The 27,710-nt window shown below is 43.9% G+C and overlaps 1 protein-coding gene across 2 annotated transcripts; it reads left to right on the top strand.

Moving 5' to 3' along the window:
- The first annotated feature begins 4,912 nt into the window (after positions 1–4,912).
- IL1R2 (interleukin 1 receptor type 2) lies at positions 4,913–18,827 on the top strand. Of its 2 annotated transcripts, none has more exons than XM_072849740.1 (9): positions 4,913–4,956; positions 6,648–6,775; positions 6,872–7,130; positions 10,231–10,405; positions 11,903–12,077; positions 12,961–13,026; positions 14,319–14,454; positions 16,814–16,959; positions 18,262–18,827. In XM_072849740.1, exons 1-9 carry the CDS (start codon positions 4,931–4,933, stop codon positions 18,387–18,389), a joined length of 1,239 nt encoding a protein of 412 aa, XP_072705841.1. In that variant the 5' UTR covers positions 4,913–4,930; the 3' UTR covers positions 18,390–18,827. The 2 variants fall into 2 exon arrangements, with proteins under 2 accessions (XP_072705841.1, XP_072705840.1); XM_072849739.1 differs by lacking the exon at positions 4,913–4,956 and adding an exon at positions 5,316–5,467.
- The last annotated feature ends 8,883 nt before the right edge of the window (positions 18,828–27,710 follow it).

Consider the following 27,710-nt stretch of genomic DNA (forward strand, 5'->3'; position numbering starts at 1 on the left):
ACCATGTCGGTGCTGCAGCTTTGCCTAAAGCCCTGCACTGAGGCATGGTAGATAATGTATGCTGTAGGCTTACTCCATCTGAGCATGGCTGATAGCTCGGGGAAGTGCTCAAGCTGAGCTGCAAGTTGTGGGCCACCTGCCTTGTCAGTCGTCATCTGCAGATCCGCAAAGAAGTACACATGCATCCGTGCTTGCATTTCAGCAGTGATCCTACTGATTTCACTTGCAGCATATAAATATCAGCATCTGAGGCTTTACACTAGTGAAGACACTGTTTGACACACCATGAACAAAATTCAGCATATCTATACATAATTTTATCCATGGGAGAAGGAAGGGCAGTAAGAGATTTTTTTTTTTCACTTTTACTGTAATTTTAGAGAGGCATTCGGACATGGTGACGGTGAGACTGCCACTATTTAGCCATTTAGATTACCCTTTCCAGTTCAGTGAGGGACAGAGGTAGTGCTTTACCTCTACAACTTTCAACAAACTCAACTTTGCAACAATCCTCCTTCACTGCTCGTCCACATCTCATCATATGTCATGTAGACTGTGCCCAAGGATGGCTTTCTCCCTTAAATAAAAAGCCAGCAAATCCCACTTTTTTAGAAATCGTTTCTTTATTTCACCAGTCTACAGCTGCGTGTCTGTGCACAGACAATTTAATCTGCTGCTGGCAGTCTGTGTGCAGCACTAGTGGGCAAGATAAAGCCCTCTCTGTGTCCCAGGCAGGTATTGCAAACATGGCTGTGACGTTTACATCACGGCTGATGGATGCAGGGAGAGTCCCCCTGGTCAACCCAAACTCCATTTGTGGTGAGGGCAGGTTTTTGTTGCTTGAAGTACTTCTGGCCTCATTGCTGCTGGCTCTGGGCCTTTCTAGCCATTACTTCATCCCTTGCAGCCTGTTGACTTCTACAATGAGGGTGTCTTCCTCCCTGCCCCTTCCAGCTCTTGACAGTGTAAAATTATTCTTCACAGCCTGCCTGGTTTCTTTTGCAGTGAAAGGGTCTGTGGAAATCCCAGGACCTCAGAGCGGGGAGGCAATCTGTAGCCAAGCTGTTGCTGCTCTGGCCAAACAAGCACTCCCTCATGACAAAGCGTGTGTCTCTTGGCCCGTCTCCTCCTGTTTCTCCCAGTCAGTCATATACAACCGGTGTATGATAGCACTTATTTCTCTGGATAAACATGCAAATTCCTGTATTCTTGGCATCTGTTGTGCATTGGGCTAATTCCTCTGTTTAGTCTTTCTCTTTCTGTCCCACCTATTTGGTGATTCTCAGAGTTGGATAGCTTCTTTTCTTCCCTCTCCATTTCTGTGCTCCCCAAGAGCCCATCTGGGAACTGTGCACAAGGACATTATAAATTATTAAAACCAGGTTTGCCCATATCAATAAGCCCAAGAACATGTGTTGGTGCAATAGTTGTGGTTTACTTTGCATCTGCTTGCCAGTCAGCTTTCAGCATTCAATATTTCTTAATGCCTCGCCACCTTATTCTTATGTGAACCATAATTTTCTCCTATTTTTAATTGCGTGAACCTGCCTCAGTCAAACTGAATAACAGAATAAATAGCAGAGTCCATGTGAGTGCAGTTCCTGGATGCCAAACATCATCAGCCACAGGGCCACTTGGCTGAGTTCCTCCAGGACAGATAGCAGAACCTGAGGGTCACTAGAAAAAGCTAGCACCTTAACTGTCCCTTATAGAAATGGTCTAATCCTCATGCCATCATGCCTGAATTTCCATTTCCCCTTCCATGGACTAAGGATAATGAACAGACACACCTTGCTTGTGGAGGCCTTTTGAAAGCCTCTGTTGCAAGGAACTGCCGGAACGCTAAATATTACTTGAGATTTTGGTTATTTTATTGGGATGTCCTAGGAAAGTAAAATCCACCGAAATGTGGCAAGGCAGCTACGTGTAGCCCTGGTGCGGGAAATAGCAATCCAGTGAGATGAGCAATGGGTGAGACATACGGAGAATAGCCTGGTCTTCGAGTTAGGAATTTCACAGCTATACTCCAGCATCTTGAGCTGTATACATGAGCGAAACCACAGAATGACACCAGCTTCCCTAAAAGAGTCTCTCTATATATATAGTTGCTAGACTTGCATATTTCTGTTTATAAATACTCAGTAACTGACCGCAAAGTGACATGGCCTTCTCAGCAAACAGCTCCTAAAAAAATACTTGTTCTATCTTTCATTTCTTCCTGAGTTATTTTAAACCAAACTTTTGCACCTCCAGATATACTATTTTAACTTAAAGTCCTGGTACTGGTGCATGTGATCAGAACATTTTCTGGGTAAAAAGACAGCCAGGACAGAGCTCTTCTGAAGAAAGTTGATTAAAAGTGTTGATCCTTGTTAGGTGTATCTAAGGACATTATGGCTATCTGGGATCTGCACTGCTACTCTGTAGCTGTTTGCTTTTAGTTTAGTTTTCTAAGGCAGGACAGCTTATGTTACTGTACTATAAACTCACTTTGAATCCTTTAGCCTGCTTCATCTGTATTTTCCAAGGGGCTGTGTTTTCAAAGAGTCTGGATTTGTAGAAGTGTGATGAAAATTGGTCTCTGGTGGCGTGTACAGATGGGAAACCCAAAGCATTGCCTCACGGAGGGAAAGTCAGGCAGAGCGCAGTCCTTACGTGTGCTGATGGGCGATGACAAGTTGACCAGTTAGCATCGATGTAGTTGCGAGCGAGCCCAAGGATGTGCGGCACCTGGCCTAGGCAAGCTAGTCATGGGTGAGGTGGGAGCAGAGGACATGAAGTGGGGGGAAGGAAAGGGCTGGAGTCTGGTGTGGAAAGGCCATGAGGGGAGAGCTGAAGTGGCTCCAGTGGAGGGGTGTATGTGTGTGTGTGTGTGTCAGGGCATGGGGCATAAATGTCCAGAAAAGCAAGTGATGCTGGTTCTGCTGCTCATTGAACAGCTTGCTGTCAGATGGCTTTACTCAGCGGATGCAATGAATGTGTTTGCAGCAGTTGGTAGGTACAACCTTTCCAAAGACATCAAACCTCATTTCCTATAGTTTTGCTCTTTTTGAGTCTGGTAAACGTCTGAGTTATTTGCTGGGAACTTGCCTGGCTCTTGTGACCAGGGTTACCATTAGAGACTCCCACCTCTATTGCCTAAGTCACTCATATAGTAAGAGCCTGAACTTAGACTGAATATAACATAGGTCACCCAATCTGACAGCCCTTCTGTCTGGTTGCCATACAGTGAACTGGAGAAGGCAGGACTGAAATAACTGCATAATTCATGAGGTCAGATTCTCAGAATGAAGTGCAGGGACTCCAGAAAGCAAGACCAGTGGTTTTGTAGCCCAAACGTGGGAGTTCAGCATCAATGGCGATGAGTTCTTTCTTTTCACCAAGAAGATGGAGTACTACAGGGCAGTAACTACCTTCAGATGCATTATCAGCCTTTCAGGTTTATAGATAACAGGACTGCTTAAGGAAAACTGGGCAGCCATGTGTGGGGCTGATTGATAGGTGTAGAGACCCTTGCAATGACTGCATTGATCAGGATATAGAAACTATAAAGTCCATTACAGATTGAAATATGGGGCTTTGTGATTTTTTCTTTTTGTTTATTTACTGAAGTTGCTGTAATATGGTGGATATTGCCTGCACAAAAGAATATGTGCAACCCAAGTATATGGCACATCCCCAGAGATTGCAGTGTATTAATAGATGTCATCATCTATATGTTTCTTCTCTCCGTAACAGATGGCAGCATGGCCTCAAAACCTGATAATTTTTCATCTCTTAAACAATATTCTGAGGTCTCCAGTACAACTGAGGCTGATATTAGTTAAAGAAAGAGTTAATGAATTATGTTAGGGTTAAATAAAAAATGGTTCTTACATGCACAGCTATGTTGTTTTTGTTACTCAGTCATCATTTGGTTAGTGAGAGCACCACACAGCCTAAGCCTTAGGCTAGGACCCCACTGCTCCAGGCTGCGGCTCTCAGCTGAGGTTTATGAAGTCCGGGGAGGGGAGGGAATTTTATGGAGGTCTGCTAGCAGAGACCTGCGTGCTGACTCCAGGTCTGGCAGGTCAGCCGGACACCACGCGCTGCCTTCCTGGGCTGGCAATGAGGCAGTGCAGGACAGCTGCTCCCTGAGGGATCAATGCAGGGTTGCCTGCAGGAGGCATCACATATCAGGACAAAGCACAGGAAAAATTGGCTTGTGGTCCAGTTCCAGACTGAAGTCCTCCACTAGATTGCCTCTTCTAAGCAGCTGGAGGCCAACATTGCCAGAATTCATAACCCATTTCTTACCCCTTCTGCTCATGAGCCTGGACGCCATAATCTGCTTATATCTGTTAATTATTTATACTCTGTTGCAAAGAGAGCCTTAATGTAAGCTGTGACACTAAGATGGATGACATGGAAGGAAAGGGGAATCAACCCATTTCTGATTCACAAGCGATCTGGGAAATCACAAAAGGTTTATGTTGTCCATGAAGAACTTGCTAAACCACATTATAGAACTTGCTAAAGCACATTATAGAATTGTGTGACGTTGCAACTATTTAGCTGCTGACTATGCTGCAGGACACCTTTTGTTACCCATGAGAATTTTTTATTTGAGGGAGAGCGTGAAATAGTCATGTGAAGACTTGAGTGTATGCAAACTACTGTTCGTCAGAAAAAGGGAAAATTAGTCATATATTTAGCAGTCATTTCCCCTTTTTTGGGAAAGTCAAATGCATATTTTTTCCTCTCTCTGTGTGCCTCTGTTTCTCTCATCCTCACTCCACGGAAGGAAAGAAAGGTGGGTCTAAAGTGTCGTTTGGTTCTGACACAAATCTGATTGGGCAACAAGAGACAGATTTCCGCTGTGTGTTGAGCTGAACCCTATATAAGGTCCTCACTAGCAATTTTCAGTCTTATATCTTTTCATGAGAGGCTAATGGCTGAAAGAGTGCAGAACCACAGGTAAGTGAATCTGATGGACATTTGGGAATGAAAACCTCCCCTAAACCCTCAGATTGTGTAGGGCTTATGGGGATTGCTAGATACTAAACCAAAGGGACCGGAAAGCTCTGAACAAAATAACCAAGTATTTTCATCGGGCAAAGGATCTAATGAGGGAGAAACTCCCCTGTTACAGGGTATTACATGTGAACCATGGGGCTTGTAAATGCCGCAGACAAAGCCACTAGCACCTAGTCCAGCTGTAGCCCTGAGAGGGCCTACAGCTCCATGCCAATGCCCTGGAAACCCTTGCAGATCTAGCGGTAAGGGAGACGACCCATGGTTATGAAACAGTATTATTGAGCAAGAGGTTGGCTTTGTGGTGTTGCAGAGATGACAATAAGCTGGAAATAGTTTATTATAGTCAAACTATCAGATGTCAGATAAATATAGCTACTAGAAGAGGGAGAAATTTTGATTAAAACCGAATTATAAATATGAGCATGATGGGATACACAGAAGATGCCTGAAGGTGAGTACCTATAAATATGACTGTGTTATATTGGTAGAAATACGTTTTTGCTTTTGGATACAATTTGAAGTAGTTGTCCGGTCATTTAATATTAATCCTGTGGGACAATCATAGTGTTAGGCTAATGTTAAATGCATGCAATTTCCATTTCTGTATACAAAATGGAAATAGTATGTATCGTGCATATGTGTGCTGTATTGCACATAAATACCTTACATAGAGCATAAACTGGTGCCTATATATAGCACGTTTTATGTATTTTTGCCTGTGGCACACTGAGATAACACATACTCAATCACCTGAGTAGCAGCAGTTGAAACCTCGTGGCAGACCAGAAAGCATTCAGTGATGTATGCAGAAGCTGCCTTGCCCGTGCCAGGCCAATACAGATGACAATTAATGCATGACTGGCAGCAGATAGTTTTGTTTTCCCTTAGTGTCGCCGTGTCTGATTTTTAGGACACGTTGTTCACGGTTTTCCTCATCTTTTTTTGGCACAGATGGTAATAGTGTCCATGCTGAAAACTCCGTTGCACACCAACAGCAAGATGGGTGTGCATGCCATGGGAGTCAACATTTTTTGTCCCAAGAGAAACATTTGTGGGAGAGTTTGAAAGCTTGGCTCTGGTTATAGCAGGAATTTTGCCTGCAGCCTGATCTACACTACCTGGCCTACTTTAGTAGCCACAGTGGGAAAGATAAAGTGACACAGGATTTAATGAGGTCCATACAACCTTGGGAGATACCTGAGGTGATTGCTTAAGAGAGCTGAAGTCTATTCTGCTGCATCTTTGCTCCTGTGTTCACCCAAGCTACTACACTACAGCTAACTCGAAGTGGCTGACCTGTGCCTCAGTCACATCTTATTGCGAAATAAGCAGAGCTAGATTTTTCCACCCGTAGCTGTTGCACTGAAAAGCTGTGGGGACAGCAGCATCTTGTGGTATGTTGTTTGCATCTCCTGGAGTGAAAGGAAAGGGACAGAAGTGATGTTTATGCCGAGCCAGATGCGTTTGTTCCACAAGTCAGCCCCCATAAACTAGGGATGAAGTAGCCTTTCTGCTTGCAAAGGGTGAACCAAAGCTCACCAGGTCCGGAGCGAGGAAAAGAGCAGTTAACTCTTAAGTTAACGCTGAGTATTTTCATTGTATCTTCTGTCTTGTAATAAACTTCCCTGTAGATTTCAAGACTCCTTCCCTCCGTCTTCTCCTGATTTCCTCTGGGAAAAAATGCGTGGGCTTTTCTTTGTCCTGGTGATGTGCACAGCAGGCACCTCTGCTTTCAGGCTCCATCAAGTCAAAAGCACAGGTAAGGGAACACTTTTGGGTTTTTTTCTGTCTCCCTCTCCCTTCTTTTTAATGTGCCTGGCTAACAGTAATGTAAAAATATCTCTGATTTATATAGAAAACTGCCCAGATCACACCGTGTTTTTCAAACACTACTATGAACTGCATGGAGAACCTGTGGTTCTGAAATGCCCTTCCCCCAGATACAAACATTTGGATTTTTCTGCCTTGACCCCTAATATCACATGGTATAAAAATGGTTCAAAATCCATGATATCAGGAAGAGATGAAGATCCAAGAATCTGGGCAAAAGGAGATGCACTCTGGTTTTTACCAGCAATGCCAGAAGACTCAGGAGTATATATCTGCACCAGAAGGTGGGTATTTAAAAGAAAATCCAGTGCACTAACAAGATGACTATGTCTAAAATACATTAGCTTGATTCTAAACTCCAGTTATGTTCAGAGCATGTCTGGATAAGATCATTTCCTTGCCGACTTGATTAGAGAAAAAAATGTGGAAAGTCAGAACTCTTAAATGCACTGTGTGTCTCCTATAGATACATATACTGAAATCTGGATAAATCGTGACACAGTATTGCCGCTCTGGCTATGATCTCACGAGAAAGAGTACAGAGTTTGTTCTAGGTTATTTATCAGCCAGTCAGGGCTACGGCAATCGGGGACATGCTGCAGGCAGGGCATTCTGCAGAACGCAGCCCTCATGTTACAGCTCCAGAGAAGCAAATAGCCTTGTTTGCACTTCAGATTGCCTTACGAAGAATATACCGAGGCACCGTGGCTCTGCAGGGGCTTCCTTCTTCCCTCTTCTTTATCCCTGGTCTTTCCTTTTCTTCTGCTTCACATTTTAAATGAGAATTTGATTGCCTTGGTATTCCTGGAAGATCCTTCATGAGACCCGATATGTATTTACTAGACTCGTACCAGCCTTGTGATATTGCAGGGGGTTGAGACTTGAGCCATGGCTTTTTTCAGCCCTACTGGTCATTTTTTTCTGAGTGTTTACAATCTGACAGCCTGTTGTACAGTTTCAAAAGAGGTACCAGAGTCTGGATTTGTGGGGGACTGAGGAAGGCAAAAACGCCCATCACCATTAGAGCCTGAACTACAGAAGGTGTCCCAGGTCCTTGTCCCCTGCCGGCTCCTCCATCCAGTCAGCCTCCCAGTACACCCCTGACAAGTGGCACCTTGCTCTGGGGTCTATAGTGGAAAACATCTCTCTACATCCCTGGAGCTGCCTGTCTAGAGTGCAGGTTCCTTGCTGGCAAGGCACACCTCGTGAGTGACATGTGTCAGCAGTAGAAGAGATGGACAGGCAGAACTTAAGTTAATAAATCATGCTCAGCATACAGGGTTGGCCTTTCTGCATGTCTCAGCAGCAATTGCAGTGGTGGGGCAGAAGGGAAGACTGATAGTGAGGCCAGAATAACAAAAGGTTGCAAATATTGTCCTAGAGCACAGAGTAGTTGCCTGAGACCTTCAAGGGTGTTTTTTAATCCCCTTTTTGGACTATTCTGCCTCAGTTCCTCAACCTATAACACTGTGGCAGTGTTACTGACAGCTATAGTAAAATGCTGTGAAACCTGTTTGAAAAAGATATGCAAGAGCCGAGTACATAACTTCATCGCTAACATTATTACAGGATTAATAAAATACAAAGAGATTGTATTTCCTTTGCAAATCATCCCACAGGGAAGCCACCACATTTTTTTCAACACTCTGTAAAATGAGGGTAGAAGCAAATTATTACAGATCTCTGCTTCTGCTGAGCAAGTATTTTGGATGTAGATGCCCGAGCTGTAGGTGACAGCCAGCCACAGTGCCCCAGCAGCAGTGCGAGTCAGTCTGCTCGCAGCCCCCAGCTGCTCTCCAGGAGGCTGCAGCCCGGACCCCCTGGCTTTGCTGGCCCCCGCAGGGGTCAGGCACTGCCCTGGGTGGAGGCATCTCCAAGGCAGGCTTTCAGAGGTCGGAAAGGACATAGTTTAAGCACCTATCTCCCCCAGTTTGGTTCTCCTCGAGACTGGAAGCGATTGCCACTTGGGGCCAGAAAGAAAAGTTAAATATTGTAAAACTTTCAAGGCAAGAATGCCTTCTTTTCTATGCAAAACAATATGCGCTGACAGAAATGCCTACTGGTTGTGCAATAGTAACTGCAGATGTATCGATCGGATACATCTGGATCGATGGATCCAGATGGATCGATGGACCAGATATTGCTGGATCAATGGGCCGAGGTCAATTGTATGAGGTTCAACAAGGCCAAGTGCAGGGTCCTGCACCTGGGTCACAACAACCCCATGCAATGCTACAGGCTTGGGGCAGAGAGGCTGGAAAGCTGCCAGGCAAAGAAGGACCTGGGGGTGCTGGTTGACAGCCGGCTGAATATGAGCCAGCAGTGTGCCCAGGTGGCCAAGAAGGCCAATGGCATCCTGGCTTGTATCAAAAATAGTGTGGCCAGCAGCACTAGGGAAGTGATCGTCCCCCTGTACTCGGCACTGGTGAGGCCACACCTCAAATACTGTGTTCAGTTTTGGGCCCCTCACTACAAGAGAGACATGGAGGTGCTGGAGCGTGTCCAGAGAAGGGCAACGAAGCTGGTGAAGGGTCTGGAGCACAAGTCTGATGAGGAGCGGCTGAGGGAACTGGGGTTGTTTAGCCTGGAGAAAAGGAGGCTGAGGGGAGACCTTATCGCTCTCTACAGCTACCTGAAAGGAGGTTGTAGAGAGGTGGGGGTCAGTCTCTTCTCCCAGGTAACAAGTGATAGGACAAGAGGAAATGGCCTCAAGTTGCGCCAGGGGAGGTTTAGACTGGATATTAGGAAATTTTACTTCACTGGAAGCGTTATCAAGCGTTGGAACAGGCTGCCCAGGGAAGTGGTTGAGTCGCCATCCATGGAAGTGTTTAGAAGACGTTTGGATGAGGTGCTTAGGGACATAGTACAGTGGTGGACTTGGTAGTGTTAGGTTTACGGTTGGACTCGATGATCTTAAAGGTCTTTTCCAACCTATACGATTCTGTGATTCTGTGATTCTGTATTTTAATACTTGCTTTAAGCTTTTTATTTCATCTTTAGGTCCCAATCATTAGGGTCTTCACAGTCAAGACCTCTGTCAAGGAAATGGTGGAAGGTTCATGACACACCTGCTGCTGTTTAGGTGGACATGTTCCTCCTCCTTGCAAAATTAAAATAATGTCTTAGCCTAAGGGTGCACAGCAAACTGGGTATACAAAAAAGAAAAGAAAAGACTGAAGCTGTGAGGCAGACGTGTCATCAACATGTTTAGATTGTGCCAAAAAAACAGTACCAGTGATTTTCCAGGATCCCTCCTGGTATGATCTCAGTCTTGTCCTCTTACAAACAGCTAAGGAGGGAAATGGAGCCTGGAGGAAACCAAGGGTGTCACTCGAGTTCCCCTCGTCGCTGGTGGGTGCTCACCTCTCCCCTCTCTGTCTGCAGGAACTCCTCCTACTGCGCCAAGGTCTCCATCCACCTCACGGTCGTGGAGAAAAAAGCTGCTCGGGAGATTGCCTATCTCCAGGTCCTCTTCACTTCCACCTCTGGAAAGATTGTTTGCCCGGACCTGTGGGATTTTACACCAAATAGGACAAGTGCGGAGCTCAAGTGGTACAAGGTAGAACTTTTACCTCCTCTTTGTGCAAAGCCTAATCCCAACCTGTTCGTAAAGGCACATACATCCCCGCTTTCTGTTTCTCCTGATCGTGATGTTGTTAAAGCCATGAGCATGGCATAATATACTGGGAATTTTGGGACAGGTGTATATATTTTAGGAAAGGTTCTCTGGGGTGGACGCAGCACAGGGTGTAGTGCTTCACATGTTATTTGCTCTCACAGGCAGCATAACTATTTTTAAGGCTAGGTTACCTACCCCGACTGCAGGGTTTGCCACTTCAGATTAGGCCCTTCTCTTTGGCGCTATGCTTCTTTTTATGGCTCCTCTAGTGAATCCCATAAAGTAGGACTTCCCAGTGATGCTTCCCTCGTGTGAGCTGTTCAGATGGGGTAGCTTGCATTAATCAACTAGAATACAGCATTTGGAAATACTAGATTCATCACACAATGCTTATAGTGTTCTCTTGCCTAACTTGCCAGTCCACGGCTTTTCAAGTAGGCAAGCCTGGTTTTGCCTGTAAGGTCAAATATCCTTCACTCGATCATCCTCAGCTGTACAATCTCGCACTGGACAGCACAGGATTCTTCTTATATTTTCATAATACCTTGGTTTAGCTTTTATTTACACTCCTACTATGATCGTACGCTGTGCCTCGTGCAGGTATCATTCTTACCATAGGATGCAATACCTAGGCTGGCTTCATACAGCAGTGCCTGTGTCGTGATTGGTACCATACCAGCAAAATGTCTCTGCTCAGGATTCCCTTCAGAAGCAGGCTATAACCCCTTACTTATCTAAGTCAAAGCCTCCCCCCTCCCCAATATGGTTCTTGCTACGCCTGTAAGAAAGAGCTAACCTGCCTTCATGGAGTAGGAACATCATTCATTGCTCCTAGCAGGGCTCCAACCTGTGTGTGAACAGAGCCTTAGTGATGCAGAGCAGGAATTTATCACAGTTTACCAGATCATGCAGGGTAACGAATAGTTTTGTGAAACTTGCATGATTACTAAAATGTATTTATCTTAGAAGGATGGCTTAGAATGTTACTCTTATGAGGTCATGTACGGAAAGTAATAGTTGTGAAAACCTTCATGGTTACTGAAGTGGTTTTGTCTTAGGAGAATGTGTTAGATGACTACTCTTAAGAGAGTAGTCATCTCTCTTAAGAGACTACTCTTAAGAGAACTGAGTAAAGGGCCTATTATATCTTTTCCATCCTAAAATGTGCATTTTATTGAAAAGCTATACACACACATTATAGATAGATTAAAACAGTGATTCTTCATACTTCATATAGTGCCTCAGAGCATTTTAGAGATGGATACATGTTTGAAGAACTTGCCCCTTGGTGTGGAAGTGGAACTGCTCAGATTTCCCAGTGATAAGCGAACCTTTAATAATAGGGAGACAAGGATAAGTAATTCTGTCTGGAAGTTACACAGAGTGTAACCACATCTATCATCTGAGCCATAACACCAGTTGCTGTCCTTTCTCCAGGATGCTCTGCCTTTGGAAGACAACAATGAAAAATTCGTAATTCTGAAAGGTTCGACTTCTCTGATCATGACTTCTGTGCTACCAACAGACGCTGGCTATTACACCTGCAAGATGTCATTTCCATATGAAGGTGTAATGTATGAAATCACCAGAACAATTCAACTGGAGACTGTTGGTAAATATTGACACCTTAAAAAATAACAGCACTTAAGAGAAATCTCTTCTTTGTTAATGAAACTCAGAGAGGAACTCAGCCTTGGCTCCCAGCGCTGCCAAGGAAAGGGGAACGCTGTGGGCGCTTGCTTTGGCACTGCTGAGTTTCCCACAGCCCCCCGGCAGGGCTGGGGTCACCCCTTGGCCTGACTTCCAGCAGATTTGCGGGAGGCAGAACTCGATGTTGCAAGCACCTGTGGTTGTTAAACCGAATAATTTATGTCTTGGCTGGGGGGGGTCACTGCAAATGACTGCAGAGGGCTTAGGAAATAAAACATTTAATACCTGCTCAGGCTGGGGGAAAGCCGCTATTTTGCCAATGTGTAATATAAGGAGGAGGCAGGCCTGGGGGTGCTGCTTCCTGCGGCTGGGTACTGATGCACGCTGGTGGAAGTGACTTTTGAAACGTGAATGCCTCGCTGGTGTGGGAGCGCGGAAGGTGTAATTTTCAGTCATGCAGACATCCATTCTCTGCTTGAGCTTGTGGCTCTTCTATTTTTGCGAGCATGAAATGAGTCATGCCTGCTCATAAAAAGGACCATGCGTAGTGCCTGATATTACTGTTGCTTCCAAACGACACTCAGCAGCCCTAAATTCCTCAGGGTGAAGTGTATGGCTTTCTTTCAGGATCAAGAAGTGAGCTTGATCCTATCTATCTCCACAAACACAGATCTCTGGGCTTGAAATTGGAATTTCTCTCTTTGCCAGTGGGTTTAATAATCAAATGTTTTACTAGGAGATAAAAGATGTTGAGCAATGTGGCACATTTCTATTTATAGTTCTGGGGCAATGCCCAAATTTTCTGCTGTGCTAGCACTGATTCTCTGTTCTCTTCCTCTCTCCAGAACAAGAAAAGAGAATTACCCCCATAATTGTGTATCCAACACAAAAGACAACCTCAGCTGCTCTCGGTAAGGCCCAACGTAATTTTTGGAAGCATCTAATCAGAGAAAAATTAGAGCAGGTTCTCTTATGGTGTAATTTGTTGGCATAAATTGTTGTGTTTCTTTTGATCTTGATTATATTAGCTGAGGGTCAGTGCTGGAGTATCTTTTCCTTCTTGTTGTCTACAACTAGACGCTATCTTTCATGTAGGAGAAGCTACAGAAATGCTGTAGATTTTAGCCTCTAACAAAGCAAGAAAAGCATGTTTGTACCCTTAGATCAGCTGCTCAGAGTCCCCCTTCACTAAGAACTATTCGTTTTCAATATTCCCTCAAATTGATCTAGGTTATCTGGTGGCTTTGAATAAGCCATCTAGCTCTTTTGGGGGGAGACATTTTTTCCTTGCTTTTTACTGTTTGAACTAGACAGTTGTTGTTAGTTGGAAAGTACCTTGATAGGATCCCAATTTTTCTTTGAAGATTATATTATGACAACAGATTTCTGTCGCATTTCCTCTTCCCAGAAAATGCCAGGTGTATTTTACACTAAGCTTTTTTAACTTGGGTACTATACACACAGCTGTGGCCTATGATATCTTAGTTTCCACTGCCACTTTTCTTTCCATTAGCGTAGGACTACCAAGTAATTTGTTTTGCCTATCTAGCTCCATGGAGTGTTTTATATCCCTTTTATCACCATCTGCACAGATATAATAATAAAATTGTATGCATTATTGAGCCCTGTGTTTTCCATATAATATAGATATGCACCAGTCTGAAGGCTCTTTATCCTTAGCTCTGAGTTACAATAATTATAGCAGAATTTCTGAATTTTTGCACAATCACTTTATCTCTGGAGGTCCCATCTTGAGCTGAATGCCTTTGCCCACAGCATCCCTGAGTGAAGGTACTCTGTGGTTAATGCAGTTGCTCCAGAGCAGTAAATCACACTGTGCCCTTTGGGCTGCGATACGTCAGAAGGAGCAAGGCCACAGGAATACAGCTTTGCCTCCTGAGGAATGTGTCTAGTGCAAGAGCTGCTAACTGTTGCAATGGGAAAATAATTATGGTTATTTGTGCAAAAAAAATATGGTTATGGTGCAATGGTTAGCAGCGGGAAGGACTGCCAAACTGAAAGGTCTTGCTGCCAGAGAGTAGGGGATGAAAAGCAATCTGGGGCTTAACCTCAGTTTTGAATGTAGTGGTGCTTGACTTGTGTGGGAACTTGATCTCCCACTGGAGATGTTGATTTTCACCAAGAGAAAGAGTAGTTCTCCATATGTAGCCAAATGGCTTTTTAATCTTTCTTTTACCAACAGGCTCCAAGATGACTCTCCCATGCAAAGTGTTTGTTGGCCTGAGCAGCCACGTCCGTACTGACGTGGAATGGCTAGCAAATGACACCACCGTCGACGTGCTTTACAAGCAGAGCAGAGTTACAGAGGGGGAACGACAGTAAGTCTGGCTGAAAGTGTTTCCTTGTGCTTGTTGTTTTAATGCGCAGCGTTACAGGGGCTCTCTGTGCAGCTGAATGCCAGGTAATGAAATGGGGTATGGACAGATTTGAAGTGAAGGGGAGAGCTGAGAAAAAAACAGGCAGGCAAGCAAAAAAAAACCCAAACCCCACCCAGGCAGTGTTAAATCAATTCTTTATTTCTGGTTTTTGTTCATGTTATACTGCAAATGAGCCAACTTCGAGACTTAAACTTGAAGCACATTTTCATGGGCAGCTGAGCTGATGTAAGAGCTGACTGCAGTGAAAAGCAATGGGACTTGATCCTTCCCAGTGCTTCTCTTATCTCTCTCCTTCCCCTGTGCCAGCGAAACGGCAACATCCTCTCCCTGACATTCATGAGGTTCTCTGAACACACTAAGACAACAGAAAACTATCCAGTGGTTTGTTGGTTTTTTTTTTTAATACCATTGTTTTTCCCCTTAGGGTTGTTCTTTTCCACATTAGTGAGTTAAACTGACTCACAGAGACGCCCAGTGAGTGCTAGTGCTGGCGCCAGGGAAGCACCGGGGGGGGGATGCTGGTGGGAGGGAGAAGCAGGATGTCCCACATCCTCTTGCCCTGATCCATTGTCTCTCCCCATCTTGCGGAGCCTTCTCTCAGCTGCCTCATAGCTGCGTGCCTCAAGGCTTTTCCTGCTAGGAAAGGAGGGAAAAGATCTGCTTCTGTACCTGGCACATATCACCTGAGCAGCACTAACTCGCTACGTTCAGGCTTGCTTCTAGTACTTTGCAAATGTGAGGTAAACCTACCGACTGAAACCTCTTCATTGAGGTCCAAGTCTGCATGTTTCATCTCTCATTTGATGAAGCTGAAAGTGTCCACAAAGATCATCACCCTCACCTGGGTCACGGTAGCTCTGCCTGTACTGGTGGACAGAGCTGGGAAGGTTCCTGGGCTCTGGGATACCATTGCCTCTGCTATTAATGGTTAAACTGGTCACTCACCAGCTAGCACCTTCCCAAAGAGCTCCTGGCTATCAATTAGGATTTAGCACGGGGCAGGGACCATTCCCAACAGAGTCTGGGGATGTGGCATGCCCATTTTGAGGGAGAAGAGTGTTTAACAGTTGTGGATGTGACCTGGTTTTGGCCATTTGTGGCCATCAGTGCCAGATAACAACCTGGCCATGTTTAGTTTATTGCACAGCTGCAGTCAGAGGTAACATGGTAACTCAAATGTATGCCCAAGCCTTTATGTGTTTTCACATTCCCCACAGCATGATTGAGACCATTAATTTATAACGTTGTTTACATGGATAAGTGACAGTGCATTAAACCTGTGGTCAAGAGCCATAAAATGTACTGTGGCTATAGTCTCTGCAGGCTTTAGAATAGAGCAGCACATGTACTTTCTTACTTGGACTTTAAAAATGATTTTTATTATTATTATCACTATCATTATTACTGTTATATATTATTATACAATTGCACAAGGACAGGGACCATGCCAGCTAGGGCTCATGCAGAGCCCACGGTGTGCGAGACACCCCAGTTCTGCTGGAAGCCCTCAGAATGGCAGCAAGGCAAAACAGGTCAAATGCCACCAGGAAAACAAATTCCCCACAGAAATCTCTGGCAAAGCACCCACCGCCGTGGTGCTGCCTTCCTGCAGTACAGTCCCGGGAGGAGTGCACAGGGAACTCCATTGCCGCGGTGCGTAACACACTCATGATCAGGTCATTAAAGAGCAGCTGGACAACTGCTCCAGCAATGACTAAAAGATATCAAGAGACAATGTTTGACTGCAGCTAGAAAAGCACTTTTAAGTAGTTGGACTGATGAAATAATCAGGTTGAAGGAAACTGGAAACTTCCTAGACAGTTTCTTGTATTGAGCTTTGGGTGCATGATAGACAGGAATGGTGGTTCAGTTTGCTCAGTGAACATTTGCAGGGTTATGTTCACCATATGTCTTCCAACTGGTAGTACGAATTAATCTCAGAAATGAATAGGTGGTCAGAGAGAAGGAATTAGGTCCTTCCATAATGCTGTGTAGAGAGCTCAAAGATATACAGAATTCTGCTTGTCTTTCTTCCCTCCTTCATTTTTGCAAGACAAATCCAGATCATTTTTTTCCTGGAAGATTCAACATGTGCAGGATGGGTACTGACTTCTGAGACTCAAATAGTTGGCACAACTGGGCTGGAAGACACAGGTATCCTCTAATGCTGAGGGGCTAGTTCAGAAATGAGCAAATAACCAATGCATTTTCTTGCAATGTGCTATTAGAATGAACACATCAAATAGAGAAAAGCCAGCTTATAAAAGGATTTAACATTAAATTTTTCTTTTTCTTCCAGAGAAATTGTAGAAAATGGTGAAAACTTCATTGAAGTGCCACTGATTTTTGATTCTGTCGAAGAAGTGGATTTTTACACAGATTTTACGTGTCTGGCCCAGAACAGATATGGCTACCAAGTACTGCCAACAAGGGTCAAGCAGGAAGGTAACTAGTTTGACTGCTTATTTGGGATAATTGTTATCATTATTCTAATGCTAAATTATCATCCAAGCCTTTTACACTGTCAGAGATAGTACTGGGATGAATTAGTGCCTGGGGAAAAACTGGTTGCCTTTTTCACCTGTAGACTTTGGAACAGCCTGTTCACAAAATACACTTTCTGTGGGTCATTCACTGACATTTTCTGCAGGGATAAGGATCTGTGCTGGTATATCCGTTCATTGGATAGGGCTCCAATTTAGATATACACTTTGTGAAATGATGGCTCCAGTGAGACCACTGGCAAACTCCCATTGGGTGCAGCAGGGCCAGATCTCCTCCAGTTCCTCAACAAGTAGTGAAAAAGAAAAAAAAAAAGACAATAGCAGAATAAAGATCAGAGTGTTCCTTCTCCTCATGCACAGACTGCCGTCAAAATAACAAGAAGTCTAAATTATGATGGGTGTTGTTATTTTGGCTCCTGTTGATGGGAAGAGAGGCCCTAAGCTCAGTGCAATTATTATTGCAATGCGATGGACCATTGGCCAAGAACCAGCTGTAAAAACAATGTGAAGCAATGCTAACTGTTTCTTTGAATGACATTGATGAATCACCAAAGCTTGCTTACACTGTCTTAGAAAGGCACATGAACATTTACAGTCCTCATTATGAGTTGTAACTCATGATTCACTCCAGCATCCTATGATGAGGGATTCATGCTGTTCTGCCCTTGTCTTCCATGAGCTACACCACAGGTATTACTACAGAGGAGGCAATCCGTGAACAAATATAGGCTGGAATAATCCAAAATGGTCTGGACAGACACTGGTCTTGGAAATTAGCTGTATTTTGGGAAAAAGCTCAGAGTCTTGGCTTGATCATTAGTCATTTATAGGCTGCTAATCTGAGAAAATTATTCACAGAGCTTGAGGGCAGACTAGCTGTTATGTACTCCCTCTCTACGTGGTGCTTTTATTTCCTGCTTGGAGTGTCTCTACTTCCACCAAATGAAGATAGAAAGTGTATAGCCGCTCTGAGCAGGGGTTGGGAAGAGTCATATGTATGCAAAAGGTTTGAACTTTAAATTCTCACCCTCTGTTGTTTTTCCAATTCTTCCTCCCATCTTCATAAACCCATTTCCCACAGCGCTCAGTCATGAGTCCTCTTCCTTTCACAGGTGATCAACCCTGCTGGAAGGTTAACTTGCAGACATCCTTTTTATTGTGATTTCTCCTCTTCCTCCTTGAACTTGGAGAACTATGTTCCTGGGAGGTTTTTTCAAAATATTTAATTTCTTTACTTTTCCAGCTGTTGGCTTGTCCTGGTACGTTGCAATGATTCCCATCGCATTGGCCTGTGTGATCGTGGCGGGGATATGGATACACAAGTGCTGGAAGTGGAGAGCTGATAAAGGATACACAATAGCAAAGGTTTAGAATCTGCTTTATTCTTCAGCTGCCAACAGAACAAAAATCATCCTGGCTATCTTTCATGTGAGACACAGAGAGACATTTCAGACCAAACTGCTTTCCCAGTGGATTGATATATCAGCTATTTTCCTCTTCTCCGAGTCTTCTATGATCTGATTGAGTTATAAGTTTGCATTTTTATGCTGCCTAGATGCAGGAAACCTGCTTCTATTATTTTGCAGATAGGGTGCAATCTGTAACATTTTGGAACACAGAATACCAGGAACGTGCCCTGGATATGGGAAGGGTAGGGAAAGTGAGGTGCTCTCGCCCTTTGTAATTCCAATAGTTTTACTGTTTAAAAAAAAAAAGGAAAAGAAAAACCCTAAAATCTAAAAACAGAAGCTAAGAAAGCTTGCTACAGAAGGACTATTCCACGCCAGAATGAAAATGCAGTTTTCTTATGCATCCAAACTAATTTTATTTTACTTCAGTCTAAAAAGATCCAGTTTTTTCCCTTTTCCAGAGCCAAATACAGTTGTCATGGCAACAGTGTATCTACGAACTTTTCCACAGAAAATCTAAATTTTTTCACCATTTGGATTACGCTTTGCTTAAATGGAGTCTCAGAATATCCATTACCAAGAGATAACTACATCAGCATAACATAATTGTACACTGGAGAATTCAGTTCTGTTTTATCTACCCGTATCTCATAGACTCATAGGCAGCTGTAACATGTTGTTATCTTTGCCAAGAAAAGAATTTGGAGGGATGTTTTAGTGTTTTGAGAGTCATTTAACTAATACAAAGTTCTGTTCCTGGAAGTGATTGGACAGATTACCAGTAATAATGTACAGTCTTGCCCTTCTGTGCCTCTAACTCTTTCATGACTGGCCTGATTCTCCTCTCTGATACGAGTACAAAAGTCTGGCATAGCTTCCCATAAACAATGAGTCTGCACCAGTCTAAAGCTGGTGCAGCTTCAGGAACCTTGTGTCCTTTAAACTGAAGTATGCAAATTGATTACTCATGATGCAAAACACTGCCTGTTAGGTTAATCTACCTGGATTCCAGTCTTGACATAAATCAGAAGGGAGCAATAAATAATCAGTGACCGTGTTGTACTTTGAGGATCAGAATGAACAGAATGACTTGGTTACTTCTCTTCCAAGAGATAACACTTATGATAGAAGATAAATAGTTCCATCATATGTAATGTGTATTATCTTCACCTGTACGGGAGGGGAAGAGATCCAGCCTTAAGGTCTAGATTGTTACAGACCCATAACTGACACCTCTTGCAGACACCAAAGACAAAGCTTTTTGTTGGGGTAAATCAGCCCAGAGGTTTTTCAAACTCTGTAGGAAAAAAAATAATCAGGAAAAACATTGGCTCCAAAGAACAAATTGTAAAGTAAGAATGTTAGAACTGCTTGTGGTCCCACAATCTAGGGAAATGAATGACTTGCATCCATTTGGGAGAGGCCATAATCTAATTCCTTTCCACCACCACTTACAGCTGGTTCTGAGTTTAGCCCAGCAAATATCTGGAAGGATTTTAAAGACTAGGATGTGGCTTGAATTAAGAAATCCTTCAATCTATTAGCAAGAACCTTCACATTTTATGAGATTTAAGCCAAAGTCTCCCTTTAAATATTCTAAATGTTTGCTGTGAAGATGCAGGCACAGAGATTACATTTCTGACAGTCTGAGTCAATGGTGACCAAAGAAGACCACAGGACTTACTGTTTCCAAGTGCAGGATGTTAAAGATGATGATAAAGAACACATAAATTTAATGGGCAGATAGGAAAAAGGTGGCTGCAAGTGTGGAAAACAGTCAATCCACTTGGGTATCTGTTCTTTGAAGGAAGAAAACTATAGATGAACTGACCATTGCTGGAAGGAACATGAAAAATGCTTTAGGTACATCAGGAATGCTCATTTTTATCAAGCAATTGCTAGTCTGTAGCTAGAGAACAAATAAGGTTTGCCAATAAGTGTAACATTTCAAAATGTGATTTGTTCTTCCTACCCATCTGTATCCTCCAAGACTAGTGTGATAACACATCTGGCTGTAGGCACAGGGTTGGATTTCACTAAGTAGTGCAAAAGAAGTAGAACTTTTGGTATATGGAGTATCAGTGCCATAAGAAAGTTAAATACCCCAGGTCCTCCTCCAAACTAGAGATGGAGAAAGAAATGTGAATGCAAGATAAAAATTAGGCATACAGAGGACTGATGTTACATACTCAGTGGCGTCTTGAATACAAAGGGGATGTAAAGAAACAAAGGTTTATCTTTTATGAAGTGATATTTGCTTCTCTGACTACTGGTATAGTAATATTCTGAAGGCTTTCATCATAGGTAGACTTGTTCAAGTGAACTACATAGTGTTAATGTTTTACAGGTAGACTTGAACAAGTGACCTACATAATGTAAATGTTTTACATTGATTAGTATTGTTATAAACAAGGGTAACATGGTCTATATTGTTTTTGAAAATGTTACCTGAAAAATTGAAAAAAAAATAAAAACCAAAGCAAAGTGCTGGTGTGTGAGTCGGGTGGGAAGGAAGATGTGAGATGGCTCTTTGGGGGTGGCAGCCCTTTCCCGGAGAGCTGTGATTTTTCCAGCACTCTGCTGCAGAGGGGCTGGTCCCCTCGGGGCACAGTGACCCCCGCTCTGCGGGGCTGCAGGAGGAGCTCCGTCCTTCAGCTGCTTCTGCTCCCACCCTGTGGCTGTGCCGTGTCGTACCCAAGGGAGACCAAACCCTGATGGGCCTAGCTCCTCTCCTGACTGCCACCACATTCATTGCTCTGCAGTCCCCTGCGCATTTGGGCTCACTCTGGGCAGGTGGTATTGGGTGATATTTCTCTCTCTGGCTACCAACTGTGGAAGGATTGGATCCCTCCACTGACTTCTATGGGGGGACTTCTGGGAATGTAGGTTAACACAGACTGTCACTGTGGGGATGTGAATTTAGCATGTGCTCCCCAGGCAGGGAGATCTGTCTGGGGATCAGCTTCGCAAATGCAAAATTTTTGTCTCCTCTTCTCAGTTAAAAGTAGAGAACTCCAGTTGTCACTGTCCTTGGGTACGTCCATCCTAGGAAGTTCAGAGTCATTAGCCTCAAGGTACTTTGAGGAGAAAATGTCCTAAATCTCAAGGCAAACTGAGACTGAGGGCTTGTACCAGTTTATAATTGGACCTGAAAAGAAATACAATATCAGGGAACGCCACTTCATATCAAGAATTCAGGGCTCTGCAGCACAATGTTTCTCTTCAGAAAAATTAATGATGTAAGGAGGACTAAGTCACCTTGTTCCTGGGACTGTGTGGGTTTATAGCATTTGCCAGAGAGCTCATCTGTCCGCAACAACTTCAAAGGCACACCTACAGAGGGGAAGAGACTGGTGTCCCATGGGCTTGGCATGAGTTACCATCCAGGACAGAGGCTGCTCCTGTAGAAGTAGTTCTTTTCAGGAAACATGAGTTCAGTTAATTATTTTCTTGTTTTACTTAGCATATGTGATCTTGATGTCAGCTATCCATCTAAATAGACAGCATAACTAATGTTTGACCAGAGTAGCACCGAAAACAAAGTAAACATGTCATTTGGAGAGCACCAAATAACTAGATCTGCTAGTTCCCAAGCAAAACCCTCAAATAAATGTGGGCGCAGGTGGAAATAAGAATTGGATCTGTGCACAGAGCTGATCTTGGCAGAAAAAGATACTAAGGTTAAATTTTTTTTATTCTCGTAGGTGGGGAGGGAAGCTGTGCATGCAGGAGAACAAGAAACATGTGAAATACCATTGCCAGGAATAATGCTTCAAATATGAGAATAGTTGATTAAAGTGTTTGATGGTTATTCTGACTCAAGTCTGCAAAGCAAGAGACCCAGGAGAGCAAAACAAAGTAAGGAATAGATCTTATGTTTTGGAGCTGAGAATTCCCTGTCCACTCATAACTTTGGAGCTGCTAAACATAGCATAGGGTGTAGTGCCTCTCATCCAGCCTTTGACCAGCCGAAAGGAATACAGCTGGTCCAAGCTAGCCATTGATGTTTCCTCTCCACTCAGTGGAGAAAGAGTAATCTCCGGTGCCTAAAATAAATGGGATGAATTGCCCTCTAGAGGTGGCTGTCTTCTTCCACCAGTTTAAGACAAAGCGAGACAAATCGACCCTGGATTGGGAGCGATTGGTTGTGCACCACTTGATTTCAGGTTATTGGAGAGGAAACAGATTTAAGCCCAAAGGCATGTAGTTGAGGCTACTAGGCTTTCTTGGGAAATTACTTTAATGCTGGCAGCTCCCTGTGCAGAGCAAGGACACAGGCTCACGCTACATGAAAATACTGTAAGAGGCTGAGAGGCAGGCACAAAGGTATGTATTGTGGGATCCAAAATAAGAGACAGGCTGACAATGTCTGGTCAGTGCCTTGGAAAAATGTTTGTGGCTCATGGACTATGTGGTTGTGAAGTGCCACAGCTATCACAGGAAGAAAAGAAAGAGCTGCCGTGTGTGTGAGGCTGAAGTACACAGAGCCTCCCTGGGACCAGGAGGAAGTCTGCTGTACGTCTGCAGGCGAGCCGGCGGCTCTCGGTGCAAGCACGGGGCAGCTGGGGCTGCCAGCCCTTCCACAGAGCTCAGCCAGCTCAGCTCCCACTGCAGCCAGTGCCCGCCTGCTCCTCGCAGGCACTGCTGGGCAACAGCAGCAGACCGGAAAAAATATTGTTATATAAAAATGGTATATCATAAAACTAGCCTGCTGCCAGTGGACAAACACAGGCTGTCGATAAGAAAACCACTAAATATATATATATAACTCTTTAGTCTGCTTTAGTACGTTCATCGCACTGGAAATTATAGTCTATATCAGGCTATATGTTAGCTAGTATACATGATGTAAAGAGCTTAATAAAGCAGATGTAAAGAGCTTAATAAAGCAGATGAAATATAGCACCAGTCAGTTTTCAAGAAGGACATATCATTACCTTCCTGAAGTTCCTCAAGGGACAGCCAGGCACCTAATAATAACGGGGAAACTTCTAAAAACTCACATAGATCCAAGCTCACTTGTTAGGACTTGGGAAATTCATCCGTTACTGAATCTTTAACTGCAAAGTGTAGTTTGGCTCTTATAGTTGTGCGTCCCTCCTACCAATTTTAGGTTTTTGCAGCAGTCTAAATTTTCTCAGAACCTGACAACAACTTCAGGTGTTAACTCCTTTGTAACGTGTTGAAAAAGTCAATCTCTCAGTCCTGACAAGAAGGGAAGGTTGTCTCTTTCTCGCTGTTTTTACTGGTTTGTCATCTGTTGAGTAATGCCACAGGAACTTCACTTATATGTACTTAAATTTTGTAGAAATGCAAGTCTTGATTTCTTTGTGGACAATGAGGCATTACCAGTGTTTCTGTCTCATGGGGCTTGAATGGTACTATTCGTTTAAAACCTTAGAGGTCCTGTTTTGCCTCGGTTATAGAGGATTCATCCATCTGCTAAGCTGTGGGATAAATGAATCATCCTGTTTGCTTGCTTTGGCTCCCAAATATGCTTCATCATAAGTGCTAGGGAGGCCAGACTATGACTGGAAATAGTTGATACTATGTTTGTTTACTTGCAAAAAAAGCCTCTCAAGTAACTTGCGGCTTTCAAGTTGGGGGAACAGATGAACTAAGTAATTAAAGGGTATCATTACATGTCCTTCAATATGTTGCTACCACTCTTTTCCTTTTGACTGGGACTTACCATGGCTGGTCTTCAGCCGATTTGAGAACCCTCCAGAGGAGACAGTGAGCAAGCCACAGTGGTTTCTCAGCTCTCATCATCATAACCTGGCTAGCCTGTGGATGCTGGAGACTAGGGCCTCCTTCTTGTGAGTAGAAAAGAGCTATCAGCTCAGGGGAGAAACATATGCCCTGCCTTTGATCACAGCTGATGGGTAGTTTACCTGCTGAATCTAAGCCAGTAAAATGAAGGAGGAAGCACAGTAGAGAAAGATCAGAGATTCACATCTCCACCTAAGAGTGGCAGAGCCGCATGACTGATCCATTTTTGCTAGGAAAGAATGTATAAGCTCTTTTTTTTTTATTACCACGCCGATGTGGTGCCATTTAGGACATACGGATTGCATGGAGAACATAAGGATGAGTGGAAGAGGGTGGCTTCCCATCTAGAGAGCTGTGAAGGACACTTGGGGAATGGAGAACTTGTAAGAATAGGCAATATGAGCTTGTCTTCTGCCTGGAAAGGCAAAGACAGGCCATGCTAACTGCCCATAAGCCCATCCAGTGGGAGAGTAAAAAATCAAGGGCATGTAATTATTTGTGATAATGAAGGAGACTGGGATGAAAAATGCATAACCAAAATTAAGTTGGCCGCTAATCACTCCTGCAGTGAGGTCCTTGAAAGAGCTTCTCAGCAGGAGTAATGGCTAGGAAAGGAAATGACTTTTACCCTGGAGCTGGGTACAACTATGAAAGGGATTTGATGTGTGGGACAGCAGGGGGTCTTCCTGCAAGGCTGCATCACTCCTCTGGCTTTGTGCTTTTCCATTGAAAGCACACTCCTCTGGCTTTGTGCTTTTCCACTGAAAAAGCTGAAGATAAAAAAATGCCATCTAAGAGTTTAATTATTGTGTTATTATTATTTCCTCAGTTAAATCTCCGGTGCCCATATTTACAGCCCTTTCAAGCTTGTAAGGGCTGGAAGATCAAAAGAATTAAATACTGAACACAATTCCTGGATATGTCTTTGTAGACATGTCCAAAGTCCTAATCTGCTTTAAACTCTGCCAGGAGATGCCAGTTGCCCCTGGAAAATAGCCCTTAATGAGATTTGGCTTTCCTAAAGGAGGGAGTGATCCAGTCTCTAAACAAAACTGTGTTGTAAGAGATGAGTTAGCTCTTCATATGACCAAGTGCCTGCATTATGCAGAGAAGAGGAGGAGGCCCTTAAACGCTGCTCTGTCCTTTTTCACTCAGTGTCATGACCGTTGCTTTCTGCTTATTTAGTTTACTGTTTAACAGCTGCTCCTGTGGTATTTACTCTTGGCCGTGCACTGGGAACCATGATGGAGCAACGTTGCCCCAGCGAGGGTCCCAGGAGCTTCCTGTGTAAGGCCAGCAGGATCTCTCAGCCTGCAAGCAAGCAGCAGGAGTGAAGTCTCTGTTCGGAATGTCAGGTCACTAGAGACAAGGAGCAAAGAGCACAGTAATGATAAGTGGTGGTGGCATCCAACTCCCAGCCCTGGAAGAGTGCTTTAGGACATAGAAACCAGCTGCTGAAACACAACTGCTAGAGACTTGACAGAAATACTTTCTAGCTTATGGGATCACATTTCAGGACTAGTGCCTGTGCCTGGATGTTGGTTCTTTTTAACTTTAATTATAAAAGCAGAATGTTGATTTACCCAAATGCAATCCCCTTGCCCCTCCTTCAGTCAGTAACTCAAGTTTTTCATCAACTGTCTACGCAGTATGGGACACACTGGTTATGGAGAGGCAGTCTGAAACTGCATATACATCGGTCACCAACTTTGCAGTTTAGGTTTAGTGCTTGAAATATTTAACATTGCCATTCATTCTATTTCTTTTTGATTATGAAAACTAATTAAATCCTACTTTTATAATGATTTTTACAAGTGGATCATGGGTCTTGCTATTCTTAAAAACAAATTATTAAGATGCAATGACTTGAGGAGGTCCGAGCATGCCACAGCTTGTTTGCAGAGGCAAAACATAATTTACAGAGATTATCCTTGGTCCTAGGTCTCTCCAGGCTGTTGGTCCAGTTTCAGCACTTCCTTTTTTCCATATTCCTTTCATTTATTATGCTTGTAGCATATATTTCAGCAAAGTGGATGCAAAGGGACCAACTGTACAACAAGCCTGCTCAGGCTGGTGGGATGGGTTCATTTTCTTCAGCTGTGTACTTTTGCCAGTGTTGCAAATCCACGCAGCTTTCCATGCAGGTCATGAAGCCTCACCTGGAGCTAGTGTGACTCTTACATGATAAGCTATGTGCAGGACTCTTGCAGATGAGCTCAGGAGGGGTAGGAATTTTCTCTGAGTGGATGCTATCCCCATTTACCCACCTTCCACTTAAGAGCAACCATTCAGAAAACCCAGCAGAAGCAGGCAGCACTCTTCCCTTCCCTCCTGCTTGGAGGCTGTTTCAGTATGGAGATGGGGAGGGAGAACAAAGAGACCAGTCCTGCTGCAGCTCACCTGCAAGCAGTAGTCCTTCTGCTTCCTCTCTTCCCAAGACATCTTCCTCAGGAAGGGGAGAAAGAAAACTCCACTGCATCTTCTTACACCTCTCCCTTTCCTCTGCTCTGTCAGGGCAGAGGAGAACAGGAGGGGGCACATGGTGGGACCCAACCTGCTGCATGGGGGGGAAAAAACCAAACAGAGCAACCTGCATGGTGAATGGGTGGAGACCTCAGTGGATATGTCAGGTCTTGGTGTTTTGGTGTGGCGCAGACAGGACCTCATAGCCTGGCAGCCTTGCAGGGTCTCTCTCCAGCTCTTTGGAGCCCCTGGGTTTCTGGACACTCAATTTTTCCCTTCAAAACAAAGCATTTTGCTTGATCATTGAAAGAAACACCAGAGAGGGAGAAAAAGGATTTAAAAACAAGTGGCCTGCTGACATAGGCATATTGGACCAAAATGTTACTGTAACCTGAAACAAATAGGCTTTTACTTTGGGAGAAGCACAACTCCCCCACCTCCCATTCTCTTCCATCCCACTCCTCACGGTGGCCAGGGCACCCTGCCTGCCCTCCAGACCCCGTCTCTTGTACCACCTCCTGTGAGAAAGAGGAGAGCCCTATTACACCAGTGGCAGATCTCTACCTCCGTGGCACAGCCCTCTGCTCATTTCAGGCTCTTTTCTCTGGTCAGCCAAAGTCCTAGGTGATGTCAAGCCAACAGAGTGCCCCAGGCCTGGCTGTTCCTCTCCCTGTGTGGGTGTTTGGATGCAGTTACTCTGACTTCAGTTCCTAATATAAGGTTGTTTTCCTCAGGGCTGAGGTAGTTCAGATTGGCTCACGAGGTGGGAGCCTTTGACTCCTTGCTATATATCTAACATGAAATTGGGCACGTAATTCATTTTTCCGACACCAACTGAAATATGTCACTAACTCGTGGATGCTTGTGGTCATATACTGTCATTCAGCCTTTCCATGTGAGCTGAGTAAAGCTTTAACACATGGGATCAGAGACCATGAAGTATTTGTGTATCACAATAAAATAATCGCTGAGGCATTTTTAATGGATTTTTTAAAATGCAGATGTTGATAGTATTGTATTTTCAAACTTCTGCATTTCTCATGTCATT

Source organism: Ciconia boyciana, chromosome 1, assembly GCF_034638445.1.
Source record: "Ciconia boyciana chromosome 1, ASM3463844v1, whole genome shotgun sequence".
In the NCBI taxonomy this organism is placed as follows: Eukaryota; Metazoa; Chordata; class Aves; order Ciconiiformes; family Ciconiidae; genus Ciconia; species Ciconia boyciana.

What these genes read in the sequence shown, in the direction of transcription:
- IL1R2 (XM_072849740.1), top strand. Translation starts at nt 4,931, where the DNA reads ATGGCTGAAAGAGTGCAGAACCACAG. An exon ending in GAAAGAGTGCAGAACCACAG is followed by an intron (nt 4,957 to 6,647) that starts GTAAGTGAATCT and finishes ACTTCCCTGTAG; the next exon opens with ATTTCAAGACTCCTTCCCTC. An exon ending in GTATATATCTGCACCAGAAG is followed by an intron (nt 7,131 to 10,230) that starts GTGGGTATTTAA and finishes CTCTGTCTGCAG; the next exon opens with GAACTCCTCCTACTGCGCCA.